Below are 14,008 nucleotides of genomic sequence, written 5' to 3' on the forward strand. Positions count from 1 at the left end.
GCACATAGGCTGAATTTTATTGGGATGGGGGAGTGATACTTAAAAACTAGAATTTCATTACAAATGTCAAAAGAGGCCTTATAACAAAGCCTTGTTAAATAACACTACAGTCATACTACGGCAAATGAACAGCTGTTTGCCAGGCTGATTCACGGGGGTCTGCGGTGGAAGCGAAAATTTGAATATTAACTAGGGAAGAAGAAAAAGGACATGACTCAGCCACCCACTTCCTTTTCTTTCTCCTCCCCTCTAGCAAATGTAGCACATCAGCGAAGTGAGAAGAGGCATTGGGCTCTCCGGGCACAGTAGCAGTAAAAACTTGCTCCTCAGAGGCTGTCACAGCAATGAAGCCCGGTGATACACAGGGGAAGAAAGTAGCCATTGTCGGAGGCGGTCTGGTAGGAAATGCATTTTGTCTCTCATTTGATTGCATTTGTCAGGGAGTCAGGGCTATGACAGTGTTGCTGGCATATAGGTTGGGTGAATGCTCAGTTGAGCTGAGCTTAAACATGAAGATTTCTGGAAAGGCAGCTACAGCAATAGAAGTGAGCTTGTCTATGCAGAGAGTAAATGCAGCAGGGACAGGTGAGTGATAGCTGAGGGCAGATAAGCAGATGTTTGAAATGCAACCAACTCCTTTGTCTACTTTATCTTTCTCCTTTGTGCGATGTTTACTTGTTCATAGCACAGTTTATTCACTGATTTGTTTTGCAAATTAAGGAAAAAATATCTCCTCTCCTGAGTTCAAATGCCAATGCTACTTTTTTTCCACTCTGTTTTTCTTAAAATATTCCTCCTTTGGAGGACAGCATATTATCAAGAAGTTGGCTGAGTTACCACTGTGGGAGGTAGCAAGACATTTTTGTGCAGCTAGGATGCCCTGCTAAGAGAGTTGCTCCTTGAGGTAATCTTAGGGACACCACAAGTGTCTGTCGCAAACACTAGTTTAAGTGAAACACGTTTCAGCCCAATACAAGAGCTACAACTCTCGCCTAGAATGGTGTAAGCAAATAAATCCTGCTGCCCAAATAGTACTTTTCTCAGGCAAAGGGATTTGGGAAGTGGAATAGTAGTGCCTCAGATACCCTACGTTACAGCCCTTGTTTGGGCATTACACACATAGCAGCACAGAGAATTGTTGCACCTTCAGAGCCCTGCCCTTTCTGCACAGGCATGCCACATGTTGGGAAAATGCAAGTCGGGTTCTGCCCTTTCAAAAAGCATTAAACAGGGCTGGCTGTGAGATCTTCTGGCCCCTTGGCTATTTCTGGTTTTAACCAAGTCACTCACTAACGTGAAATGCTTTGCAGGGACTGAGACTTGGTTACCTTCCTCCTAATGTAGGCCTATAATTACTAGGCTAGGAGAAAATACTGTCCTCTGTCCATTCTTTGGGCACATTTTTTTTTTCTATTGCTAGCTGCAGAGTGGACTGACTTTAAAAGACAGCATGGAGTATCAAAACACCTAAGTCTCTTTTTGGACTTTTTATCTGGCCATTAGCTTCTTGGTCCCCATGCTGCTGGAAGAGAATCCTGAAATAAAGAAGCTATAATTTTTGTTCTGACATAGATGAATGGCGAAAATTAGAAATACAGTGAGGTGGGATATAGTGAAGACAGTGTCATCCACTTAAATAAAAAGCAGGGCATATGTATGCTGTTCTTTTTAAGATAATATTTTGCTTTTGTACAGGTAGGTCAGTCTAGCTTTCTGGAGTCAGTTTGCAAGGAAATGCTGCAGCACTCTGGATTGTAACAAGGAAGAGAAATGTAACCCACAGAGGAGGAGGGAGCTTGCCTGTACACCAAGAGTTGTTCTGTACTCATGAAAATCCCTGGTCCTTCTCTTGTAGGTGGGTGCATTAAATGCCTGTTTCTTTGCCAGACGAGGTTTCCACGTTGATGTTTATGAAGCCAGAGAAGGTAAGTCCAGCCTATTATTGCTTTATCAATATGTTGGTGTCTCTTTACTTATAGCAATTCCCGAAAAAAGGAAAAACAGAACTGCATAAGCACACTGAAACTGGAAAAAGAAAAAATAGAATCCTAAAGTGTTGTTTTTAGGATATTCTTTTAACTCTTTCCTTTAGCTTCTGTGTGTGGAGGGAAACATTTATTTGAAATACGCTGTTCAGTGTGGATAGAACCTACCGTTCAGTTACTAAATTGATCCCCTTTAAATATTAACTTAAATCCTCACCTTTGAAAGTTGGTCTCTATGTTGAGAATTATATGTTGGTGCCATTGACGCAAGCTGAGTCAGAAATTTGAGCAATTGCTTTTGATATATTAGGGCTGTTGTCTCTTAGGATTAAAAGCACTGACTCGACTTATAACCACTGTAATCAGTGGGAAGGAAGGCATGCTGGCAGCAAGAGTGGAAATGACTTCAGCCAGAAGAGCTATCCTGCATTTTGTGATTAGGTGTAATGAATCCACGCTGAGTAAGTAGCTTGGCCTTGCCTTCTGGTGAGGCTAATGGCAAAGGCTATCACTGGAAGAAAGCTACAACTTCAGAAACCATTATGGAGGAAGTAGAAAGACTTGTGTAACAGCCTCACTGTTTTAAAAGAGTATTGGCATGGAGTGGAGTATTTCCATTTCTCAGAGCAATCTTCCCTGGCCCACAGAAGTGTGTGACCACCAGCAGGGCTGTCTGCCTTGGTAGAAACACAGCAGTGTTTGTATTTTTTAGTCAGATGATGTCTAAGGGTCTGAAAGATCACAGTTCACATTCAGAAACTCAGGTAGTACATTCAATAGTCTGTGCTCATCACCAGCACCCTGCAGAGTGCTGTGCTCTCTGCACAGAACTGGTGCATGCTGCTGTGGTGGTGTCTGTAGCGGCAAAAGTACCCCTCAGTAATGGATGTTTGCAGGACTGAGATCTTAGGCTGTCAGAGGGGGTTGTCAGAAAAGTTAACATGGATGTGCAGCTTGTACCTCCCATGGCAGAGAGCTGGTCTCATCCATCTTGAAACTGGTTTTAGACCTGTCATGTCCTTCAAACTACCAGCCTGCTTAGCCACCACAGTTGCTTAGTCGCAGTGACCTGTGCACTGCATTGCTCTTCTCCCAGTCTTCCTCAGAAAGTGGCCCTGCTTACCTGGGACTATAAAAGAAGATTGGGAGCAACAGTACCAAACCATTTTTTTAATCCACTGTTAAGTAGCATAGGGTCTTCAGATAGTTGCACACCTCCCTGTAGAGATGGAGAGCACTTTCAGGAAACCCCTGGCTCTGGCACCACAGGAAACCCCTGGCATCACAACAGAGAAATAGTTGAGCCCAGGTGCTGGCTAAAAGGGAGAATAACTGTTGCTTCCAGTATCGGCTCAGAGAAATAAAATTTGGCCAGAGATGACAAGTTAAATGACTGGTGAAAATGGCAGATGAAAATGATAATATGAAGGGTGAAATTCAACTCAGATGAATGTAAACTGAGGCACATGGGAAGAAGAATCCAAGCTTACCTATAAAATGCAGGCTCTGTCACAACTGTTACTGCTGAGGAAGACATTGCAATGGGCAGTTCTTGTGAAACTGTTGCTGGCTGTGCAAATCCCAGATGTGCCCATCCTGAGTTCTGGGCACACTTCTGGGTCCCTCATTGCAGCAAGGATGGGTTACAGCTGGAGAAAGTTCAGGGAAAGAAAATGAGGGGGATCGAAGGTGCAGAATGGCTTTCTTTTGAGGAATAACTAGTCAAGCTGGGACCAGAAAAATAGCACCTGAAGCAGGATATGATAAAGATTTGTATAATCAGATGTTTGCAGTTCCCCCTAGCAGAAACAGTAGCAGGCCTCAAGTGAAGAAAGTAGATTGCAGATTCAAAACAAAAGGAAATGGTTCCTCTTAGGTTAACTGTTAAACTCTGCTGTAGGATGTTGTAGATGCTAAAGGTTACATGGATTTAGAAAGCCTCTGGATAAATTAATTGAAGAAAAGTCCACCTGGCTTTCACTACAAGGATGACACTTCTCCCTCCTGGGGTCCCAGCCTGCAAATGTTTTTGAGGCTGGAAGAGTATTGTGGGGAAGCAGCACTACATGTCAGCCCTGTTCTAGTGTTCTTGAAACACTAAATGTTGGCCGCTGCCAGAGACAGAATCCTCGCCTCCGTAGATCTGTGGTTTATCACAGTATGGCTGGTCTTGCATGAATTTTGAATCAGATGAAATTTGCTGCTCGATTGCTGAGTTTGGGCCCATTGCTCTTGCTGAAATGTAACCCATCTTGAAAATTACGGGGACAAGTCTCTGTGCAATACATATATCCTTTTGGCTAGACAGTAAGGCAAATCTGAACAAATTCATTTGAAAAAGGAACATATCAGTGCTTAAACATTTCTATCAGAATTTTAACAGTCAGTTTCCTGGAAAGTATGAGTTTGTGATGCTCAGCAGAGGATGAGAAGTTTCCAGGCATAAATTGTGTCTTTGTTCAGAGGGGGGAATGGATCTTATTGACAACATGTCCTATGGCACTTGCTCAACTGTCATGATCTAGCAGTCCCTTCACAGCCCTCAGCAGCAGATGTTCCTTTGAGACTAGAAAAGGCACTGAGGAAGTAGCAGTCAAAGCTGTCTGTGGTGGTTTTCCTTCCCAATTGCTCAGCTGTGTTCCCAACAGCTGAATGTGCCTTCTAGCATCTGCCCTCTTTGCTGGATGGAGGACATGGCTCAGAGATGTCCTTGCCTTGTGAAAGATGCTGTCTCCCAAGTCCTCTGCTGTCTCCTAATCTCATTTCTGCCCTTCATTACCAGGATCCTTCCATGTCTCCTTCTGTCTTGCTTCGGGATTCCTTTTTTCAGATCTGTGGACAAAATTCTCCCCTAATATGTCACTAATATGGACTCTGTCCAGTGCCTCTTCACGGAAGTGAAACCTTGCATCCCACAATCCCTAGGCGCTGACCCTCCAGAGCTCTAACTAGCTCAAGCACGTCCTTCCCAGTGCTCCTGTTCCTGGACGCTTTTGTTAACAGCTCATATTGGGAGGGCTGGGGGCATAAAAGCAAATTGTTATGGGTAGGGTTTCTAATACTCTTTTCTTCATACAGCAAGAGAAATATATGGGCCCAGACAAGAAGTTCTTCATACCATCTTCTTAGTACAGTCTCCTTCATTTCGCATTTGGCTTTGAACAGGGGAAGTTTTCTTCCTTAATAGGGAATTAGAAAGCATTAGTGTCTCTAGAAATATACAGATACTCACTTAGAGATTGCAGGTTTCTCTCTGGCATCTCTGCATTGTATATCATGCCAAGCGAGACTTGCCCCATACACCTGCCTTCCAGGAGGCCTAAAGACAGCACAGTTACTCACTGTCTCCCTCAGCTCTCAGCATAGCCTGGTTAAGAGTGGACTGCAGATGCAGTGACCATGCTAAATGCAGTGTAAGGAAGAATGCTATTTTTAGATAAAACACTGTTCAAAACCTACACATAAACAGCATCACTGAGCCTTGGGGAAACCTGCGGAGGCTATGCATTGCAGGTTTTTGAGAAATGACAACAGAAGGGCAGGTAATTCTCTGCTAGAGCTATCATACAGGTAGCACCACTATAAATCAGTAAATGGTGCAGGTCCTACCTCAGCTGCAGCTACACCATGGGATTGACTGGTGGTACCCTGCTCCACGTCAGGTACCTGAAAAAGAAGAGAGCATATGTAACCCCTGAAAATATTACCTTCATAGTCAGGCCCCAGGAAGCAGTTATTCTTCTCCTGGCTGCTATGCCCATGGTCCAGCAGTCATGGCCCAGCCTTTGCAGGGAGGATGCTGTCATGGAGACCAATGTCATCGCAGGGAGGGTATGAGGAGCTCTGGTTCTTCTGTGTCAGAGCTACGACTGTAGTCCAACAAGGCTGTGCGTTCAGTTGCTGACTTTGCCATGGAGTTGCCGTGACTGCAGACCTCAGGCTGGCCTGGTGTCACTGGAGACTTCAGGAGACGCAGCCCAGCCTGGGCTTTGGCCTGCACAGGAGGTATTAGCATTCGTGTAACCCACTCCCCTTTCTCCTTCTGTGCAGATATCCGGGTGGCCAGATTTGCCCGTGGCAGAAGCATTAACTTGGCGCTCTCCCACAGAGGACGCCAGGCCCTCAAAGCTGTGGGGATGGAGGACCAGGTACCCTCCTTTCCAGCTAAGATGCTGTTAACTTAGGCTGGTGATGGATGAGCTCTCTCTCTTTTGCTCTCTAAGCACTGAGGTGTCATTGCAGGGTTAGGTCTGCTTTCATGAGGGCTGAGGTAAACCTCTCCTGCTGCGTGCCAGCAGCCTGGCTCTCCACTGCCTTGTGACATAGGGCTGGTTCTCCTACCCTGGGGGCTGGAATCCTGATCCCCAAGTAACTGGGGCTCTGTTGAGGCCTGCAGACTTCATGACAGAGGGTGCTTGCTAGCCCAGATTTGTGTTTTCTCATCAGTCCTTGAGCTTTGGGCCTGCCCTTTTTGCTACCTTCATCAATGGACTCTGGACTGGTGCCTGGGTGTGCTGTGATTTCTCTGTGCTGCACCTGGCTCAGAGCCCAGCCTCTTCTCCAGAGTGCTCAATACCATTTAAAATCCAGATGTTCACACTGATGTGATCCTTAAGCCTGGCCCCTGGGTCTGTGTAGAGAAGGAACCCAGGTTTTGACAGCTCGTATTCCAGCACCAAGATGCAATTTGGCTCTGATTCCCCCTGCTCCTATACACTGGGGTTTTTCCTTTCCATCCAAAAATCATTTACCTCTGATTTTTGTGAGAATGAGCTTGTAAATTATCTCAGTAAAATGCAGTGACTTTGTGTCTATAACCCTATAAACTTTTCCTTAGTAATTTTGCTAGTGACACAAAAACATATGAGCACAGAGCATCCCATTTTGCTGGTTCTGGCTCTGTTTGTCACACTGAATATGGTGTTTGGGTGGGATGATGTTAGTGGTTTGTGTCCTGGCCTTTCGCAACTCAGTTGCCAGAAGACTGAAGCCTGTTTGCTTTCAATTTTAGATTGTGTCCAAAGGCATTCCTATGCGGGCAAGGAGGATACACACACCTACAGGGAAAAAGTATTCAATCCCCTATGGGAAGAAGAACCAGGTACTGGTGTCCTACTGTCATTGCTGAGGTACTTCTAAGAGCAGGAGATCTTTGAACTTGTTTACAACTCTGTGTGATGGACAGCAGTTGCCCACAGAACAAGAATTAAAGTGCATACACAAAGACCGAGGTGACAGCATTCCAGAAAGAAATTCAGTTACCCCCATCTCAGGATTTGCTACTTCCCTATCCTGAGAAAATAGACGGTATTCATTTTATGCACCATCAGATCTGCAAGCCTTTGGCTGATGTGGCTGCTCATGCCTCCAAATAAGGTGTTGGGGGGGGGGGTTCTTTTTCTTGTCTTTTTTTTGGCAAACAGAAAGCACACAGATTTTGATTCCCGTAACTCTTCACAAAGCCTGTCACAAGGATACAATCATTGCAATACAGTTGGGTCAGCCTTGTATCAATTACCTTCCTCTGCTCTCCCCCCATTTCATAGTAAGCCGATCACTGCTGGAAAATGTATCCAACCTGGTGGTCAGACTCTTAGAAAAGATGCTGTGAGAAGGGAGAGGATTGAAGTACATGTCCCAATTTCAGTGGGGCTGTTACTAGGACTTTTGGGGGAGGTTGTTCTCACATATTTGTGCAAAACAGTCTTCAGAAATACTAAACCTAATTCCTAAACTCATGATTTATTTGTTTTTGCAGTACATTCTCTCTGTGGACAGAGCAAATCTAAACAGAGAGCTGTTAACAGGTAAGTTTCCAGATCTCTCTGTGAATACTTGTAGCTCTTTTCACTGGGAACTTATTGTAAGAATGAAAGAAGCAGAAGTTTGCTTTAAGAACCCATTTTAAACACTGTTGGTCCAAGAATCAAATGCCTGACAGTCTTTCTGCACATGGAAGTGAAAACAACAGATATGAAATGAAATACAAGCAAGGAGCTGTCTTTTGAGATTAGGGAGGTAAAGATTTGGTGAGGTTATTTCTTCTGTTGTTATGTGCTCTGCATAGGAGTTAGGTGAATAGGAACAATAAGCCATCTTCTGAGTGTGTGAGGGGCTAGTTGAACAGTTTGCTGGGTTTGGACTCGCCTGATGAATTTGGTAGGAAAAGCATTATTCCTTTTACCTTTGTGGTTAGCCAAAACACAGTGTCTGTCAGGTTTTTTTTAATTTATGTGAGAAACTGCTGTCTTTGCAGTTCTGTCTGTTTACAAAAATGTGAAAGTCATGTTTCCTTGAACACGTGCTTTCCTCAGAGTTGTGCTAACCAGTTTCTGCAGCCACATCTGGTGCTTCTTTCCTGTCTTCCCTTTCTCTCTCTGTGCACGTTCTGTGGCGTTTTCTGCAACTCATGATGGTATTTTCTGAGTAGAAATTGCAGCATGTGGCAAAATGTGAAATCCATGCAGTCAAGGCCAAATTTCCCCAAATTTCCCATTGACTGCAGATGCTGCTTTCAGTCCTGAAGTACAGTGGTAGTGATGATGGAGACAGTTGAATATTCATGTCATTATGGGGAAGAGAGATCTCTTGTAGAATTTATTGCACTTTATAAATAATTTTTGCCAGATTTAACAAAATATAGCTCTAGTGCATGCTGCCCCCTCCTACTATTGCTCTAACAGTAAAATAGTTAAAGTCCTTGTAATTTAGGGATCCCATGGAAATATTTTGGGTCAGTACAACTCTGGTTTTTTGTCTTTTCTTTTCACAGCTGCGGAGAAGCACTCCAACACTAAACTGTACTTTGGACACAAACTCCTGGAGTGCAATGCAGAGTTAGGGACATTAACTATAAAAAGGTAATCCCTGTACAAGCCTGGGATAAAGTACTGTTCTCAGTTACTTTTTGCTTAATAATTCATAAATGCTCAAACAATTGAGCAATGTCAGTTAAAACTAGTGTTACTCCTGAGTGGACAAAACTTGGCGTCTGCTCTGGGAGGCAGAGACGTCAAAGCAGGGTTCACAGGGAGGTTGAAAATGCTTAAGCAACACCCTAACCTCTCAGTGGACCAACAATAAGCTAGATACACATATTTGCTGATCTGTGCAGGGAACAAACGTGCTTGTGTTCACAGCATTGGTTTTCAGGTGCTGGCAGGGACAGATTGCTCTTTAGGGAGAACAGGTGATGACCTTGCTGCATAGTTGCATCAGGTTCTGATTATGCTCCCATCTCAGTCGAACGAATCCAGCCTGCTGAGTCTCTAAGGTGTACGTCCTCTTAGGAAACTTAAATGGCCATTTTTTTTGAAACTATCAAATCATTCTAACCGGTGCTGGGATGTTGTATCAAACCCAGCAGAGCTCAGAAACTCCACGTTTTTGTCATTAGTGCAGACTTGCGTGTGACAGGCTTTGGAAAGGTTAGTTTCTTAATTTGAAGGCTTAGGATCAGCTTTGTAGGATCCTCGGGGCCCTGGGAGGCTACCTGCAAATACAGGCTCTGCAAAATAACAACATTATACCAATAGTGTTTGTTACATGTTTGGATATACATGGTAGAGTTTTTGACAGCTTTTGACAGTCTACAGAATAATTATTTTCTGTAACATTGGTCTTCCTAGTTAGTGAAAAACAGTCTCCCCATACCCTAAAAGATTAAAAATGCTGCAGGTCATCCAGTCATTTTTTGCAGCAAAATTACAAAAAAACAAGTCCACGCTACTCAATAATGCTGGACTGGTACACTGACCTGGCCTAGCATGTATGGCAGGATTGTTCCAATGGACTCTTGCTTCTCAGTTCTGACCAGCTGCCCATGGAAGTCACTTATGATCTCATTGTGGGATGTGATGGAGCCTTCTCAACCGTCAGAAAGCAGTTCATGAGGCAAACGCGCTTTAACTACAGTCATGAGTACATTCCTCATGGCTATATGGAGCTGACCATCCCTCCCAAGGATGGAGATGTAAGTGTGTCTGTCCCGGGGGTTGCCACAGCCTTCTTAGGTGTTACATCTCGTTCTTGTCTCATGATGACTCTGCTACAGCAGGTCTAGAGAAACTCATTTCTCATGTGAGGCTCAGCCTCAGCCTCCCAAGAGATTGGAGCTATACAGTGAGAAAGCAGACATCTCTCTCTCCCAGAGGTGAGGCTGATGTTTTGGACCAGGCTGCAGAATTCCCTGATACTAAAGGGCCTGCCCCAGGCTCGTGAGGGTTAACTATAGCTCTGAGAGCTCAAGGAGATATGGGAATATGTCTGTGGGGACATCAGGGATGACAAACCAGCCTGTTTTCCCTACTCTTTCTTCCTGCCATGTGTTTCACTGAAGTGTCAGGCACTTTCCTGCTGCAGAGGGGCTCCGTGATCATTGTGTCCTCTTGTGGTGTAAGAGGATGGGAACTGGTGAGCTGATACAGAAGGAAACCAATGGATGGTCTGGGGAAGCTCAGCAGAGCTGGTCAGGGGCACTAAGTGATTTTTTTCCCCTCCCTCTTTCAGTTTGCCATGGAACCAAACTACCTCCATATCTGGCCAAGAAACACCTTCATGATGATTGCACTGCCTAACATGGTAATAGCTCATGGCCATGCTCCCTTGGGGCACGGGATGGGGCTTGTGGAGACAAACGGGCTGCTGTGGCAAATACAGCACAAGCTGGGAGCCAGGAGGGATCATGTCTGCTTGGAGAATTCCCAGACTGGAATTCCAGCCTTTGCTAGGCTTTTGACAACCTGTGGATGTGCCCCAAGAACTGGCACTGCCCCACTGAGCTGAGCAGGTACCTGGGCAGCTTCTGTCCTCCTTTACCCATTCACCCTCACCCACAAGAGCCCACCAGAAAACTGGTGCTCTACAGCTGAATGATACAAAGCAGATGCAAGAGCATCAGAGTGATATGCCAAGCCCACTCTCTAGCAAGTCACACGCTGCTTTTCTCTGCTTTTCCCCCACTCCTTTTTCCATGCCTTCAGCTTGGTGCTGTCTGGCGTGTATAAACACATCATAGGAAATGGGGCTGCTGGGTATTCATTCCCTGCTGCATGAGCTGGTCACTGTGATTCCTGGATGACTGACAGACTGGGCACTATGCTGTTGATCCAGGCATCAAATGTTCTCTGTGGACTCTTGGTTCTTTCTAAATGTCCTCTCTGACTGGCAGGACAAGTCCTTCACCTGCACGCTCTTCATGCCCTTCGAAGAATTTGAGAAGCTCACAACTGGCAAGCAAGTACTGGATTTTTTCCAGACCTACTTTCCAGATTCAATTCCCCTCATTGGAGAGTAAGTGTTCTCAACTCTTTTTCTTGCTAATCAACACAACACCATAAAAGGCAGGGGACATGTCCATACAGGCCAGGGGGTTACAAACACCTTCTTGAGCTTCCTGATGGAGCTCCATCGCCTGTAGGTCTAAAAGAGGTGGGGAGTGAACAGACTGTCTGCGTTGTTTCTTCCCTGGAATAATGAGCTTGTGATATGGCAAGGACTGGCCCTGTCCACTGAGCATGTGGATGATATGTGAGTGGTGCCTTGCACAAAAGCTAACAGACCAGGCCTTCTGCTGCGCTGTGGTCCATCTGTTCCTCAGGCAGCGCAGGGTAGTGGCTGGCAGATCCCTGCTACCTCCAGGAACAACATTTCTAGACTTGCAACACTTAACCTGGCGCTGGAGAGGAGCCAGAAGAGCATGTCCCAGGCTTTAAAGTGCTGTCAGCTGGGCTGACGTGTCATGAGAATATAGTGGCAATCAGTGATCCAGAGCTAGAAGAGAAGATATCCTGGGATATGTATCCTTTCCCAGTGTGTGTGTGGTCCTCTGTTTACACTGCAGAGCTTTAAGAGGAGGCAGGCCATCCCTAGTGAAGCTTGGGAACTTCAGGGTGCTGAGGGTTTTTAAACTCAAGGGATGCTATATGTTGCTATATATTAGTTGTTCATGAGCTGCGTTTTTCTGATGACAGAGTTGAGTGGGTAAAGTGACTCCACTAAAGCTGAGTAAAAGGTTGTGTGTTGAAAACAGCAGCACAAAGGCAGTCCTACTGTTCAGATAGTTGGGCAAAAATGCTGAGATTTTAACAAACGGAGAAAAGCAGGTATCATGCTTGGCAAAAAACAAAAGAAAACCCAAAAAACACTGGGCTGACTAAACAAAGTCTGGCACTTATTGATTGCAGGGCTAAAATAAATATTGGGCTTGTGAGGTTTAAGAGCATGTGGTTCCCAGCAGTGTGCTGCTCCCCGTGCCGTGGGGGCCCTGGTTGGCTCTCACTGCTGGGCAAACAGCACAGGGGCAGCAGCATGGAGCCGGTGCTCTGCCCTTGGGCGCAGTGCATCCCGCTCCTCCCGGGTTTCCTGACGGCAGTGAGGACTGGGACCAGTGTTTCCAGCCCAAGCCCAGATGGCAGTTTCTCTGTTCAGTGTGTCCTCATTCCCTTGCAAAGAAGGAAGCTCCACAGCTGCTGGAGCTCCACCCAGTGTTATTAATACTTCTGCTCTGTAACACAGCTATTATGAGCTTTCTTCAGCTGATATTAAGCTATATTAAGTAGCTTCCTTTTCTCTTAAGTAGTCTGTATCATGGGCCTTCCATATAAATTTAGGAACTTGGATATCCTCTGGATATATGCTTCCTACAGTGACAACATCCACAGGTGTTCACAGTAAGAGGACTGATGTCAATGAAACTCTTGCTCGAGGGCAAGTTGTGTGTGCAGAGCTTAGCCTATAGACAAAGTATTTGGTCCATTTGAAGTTCGACATCCATGCATGCGCACGCACACACACAGTGTGAGTACCTGGCAGAGCATTTCAAGAGCTACTGAAGTCCTGTTCTCAGACAACCTTTAAGGACATGCTTGATCCTCATTAGGCCCAGGTTTTTGAGCGGATGAGGCATTTTCCTGAATGGAGATGGTTGTGCTTGCACAGCCCCATCTTTCACTGTAATCCTGAGGTAGGAGTGAAGAGTATGAAGTGTAAGTAGGACCCTGAGCAAGACTGGTCTGAATGTATTGTGGTGTGTCTGTGGGAAGCAAAGCTATCTGCTTTCATTAAATCACATCACACCACGTACCTGTTGCATCCTTGCTTAACTCATATTGTGAAGTTAATGAAATAGGTGTTCTGGCTTCCCCATTTTTTTCCAGCACAAATATCCCAATGAATAGGTGTGGTTCTCGCATCTTAAGGCTGACTGAATGCCAGTGACCCTGGCTTTCTGAGCTTGGACACAGCATGATTTGTTCTCATTGCCTCTTGTGGTACCATCAAGTGAAGTAACTGTTGTTTTGCCTGAAGGCGAGAGCTGAAGCGTGATTACTTTTTGCTGCCAGCCCAGGCTATGATATCTGTGAAGTGCTCTTCCTACCACATTGCTTGCCGGTGTGTGCTGATGGGAGATGCTGCGCATGCTGTTGTGCCCTTCTATGGGCAAGGCATGAACGCGGTAAGTTCATGGTCTTCCCTGGGCTGTGTCTGCCAGGTCTTCACTCTTTTCATCTAGAAATGCCTGGTTTTAGAGTGTAACTACATAGCGTTTGAGGGCTGTTTTGTCCCATGGTCTGGCATCCTGTGGGTTTGGCAGGTGTTGAATTCCCCCCAACTATCCACCAGTTAACTCGGATGTCCAGCTGTGCACTCTGGGGAGCAGAGGACAGGGTGGTGCTGCCTGTGTGCAAAGCAGGGACTTACCTGGGAGGATGATCCAGCAGGGGAGTCCCAGGCTGTAGAGAAAGGCAAACCCCTACCATTTTTCTACAATATCCTTGGTGAGGTGGCCTGCAGGAAGGATCCTGCACTAAAATACAGTGGTCAGTGTGACTTTACACATGTGAATAGGTTGTGCTTGCTAAGTATCCATGAGGATATTTCTCATGAACACAAGATTCCTGCTGTTTATTTACCCTCAAATTTTTCCCACAGGGCTTTGAGGATTGTTTGGTTTTTGATGAGCTAATGGACCAGTTCCACAATGACCTTGGTGAGTGAGACTGCAGGGGCAGGAGTGAGAGCGG

General features: G+C 45.5%; 1 protein-coding gene across 4 annotated transcripts in view; it reads left to right on the forward strand.

Annotated features, from left to right (window-relative positions):
- The first annotated feature begins 234 nt into the window (after positions 1 to 234).
- Positions 235 to 14,008, forward strand: part of KMO (kynurenine 3-monooxygenase) — a 43,127-nt gene continuing 29,353 nt past the window's right edge. For all 4 annotated transcript variants that reach the window (XR_010390076.1, XR_010390077.1, XM_064515431.1 and 1 more), the window contains exons 1-11: positions 235 to 398; positions 1,856 to 1,925; positions 6,036 to 6,133; positions 6,997 to 7,086; positions 7,744 to 7,792; positions 8,758 to 8,845; positions 9,792 to 9,957; positions 10,494 to 10,565; positions 11,155 to 11,276; positions 13,293 to 13,440; positions 13,917 to 13,974. Coding sequence is in view for 2 of the 4 variants with exons in the window: in XM_064515431.1 (XP_064371501.1) it covers positions 345 to 398; positions 1,856 to 1,925; positions 6,036 to 6,133; positions 6,997 to 7,086; positions 7,744 to 7,792; positions 8,758 to 8,845; positions 9,792 to 9,957; positions 10,494 to 10,565; positions 11,155 to 11,276; positions 13,293 to 13,440; positions 13,917 to 13,974 (1,015 nt within the window). In the remaining 2 variants the exon portion in view is untranslated. The remainder of the gene's footprint in view (positions 399 to 1,855; positions 1,926 to 6,035; positions 6,134 to 6,996; positions 7,087 to 7,743; positions 7,793 to 8,757; positions 8,846 to 9,791; positions 9,958 to 10,493; positions 10,566 to 11,154; positions 11,277 to 13,292; positions 13,441 to 13,916; positions 13,975 to 14,008) is intronic.

The sequence above is a fragment of the Dromaius novaehollandiae genome, chromosome 7 (assembly GCF_036370855.1).
Source record: "Dromaius novaehollandiae isolate bDroNov1 chromosome 7, bDroNov1.hap1, whole genome shotgun sequence".
In the NCBI taxonomy this organism is placed as follows: Eukaryota; Metazoa; Chordata; class Aves; order Casuariiformes; family Dromaiidae; genus Dromaius; species Dromaius novaehollandiae.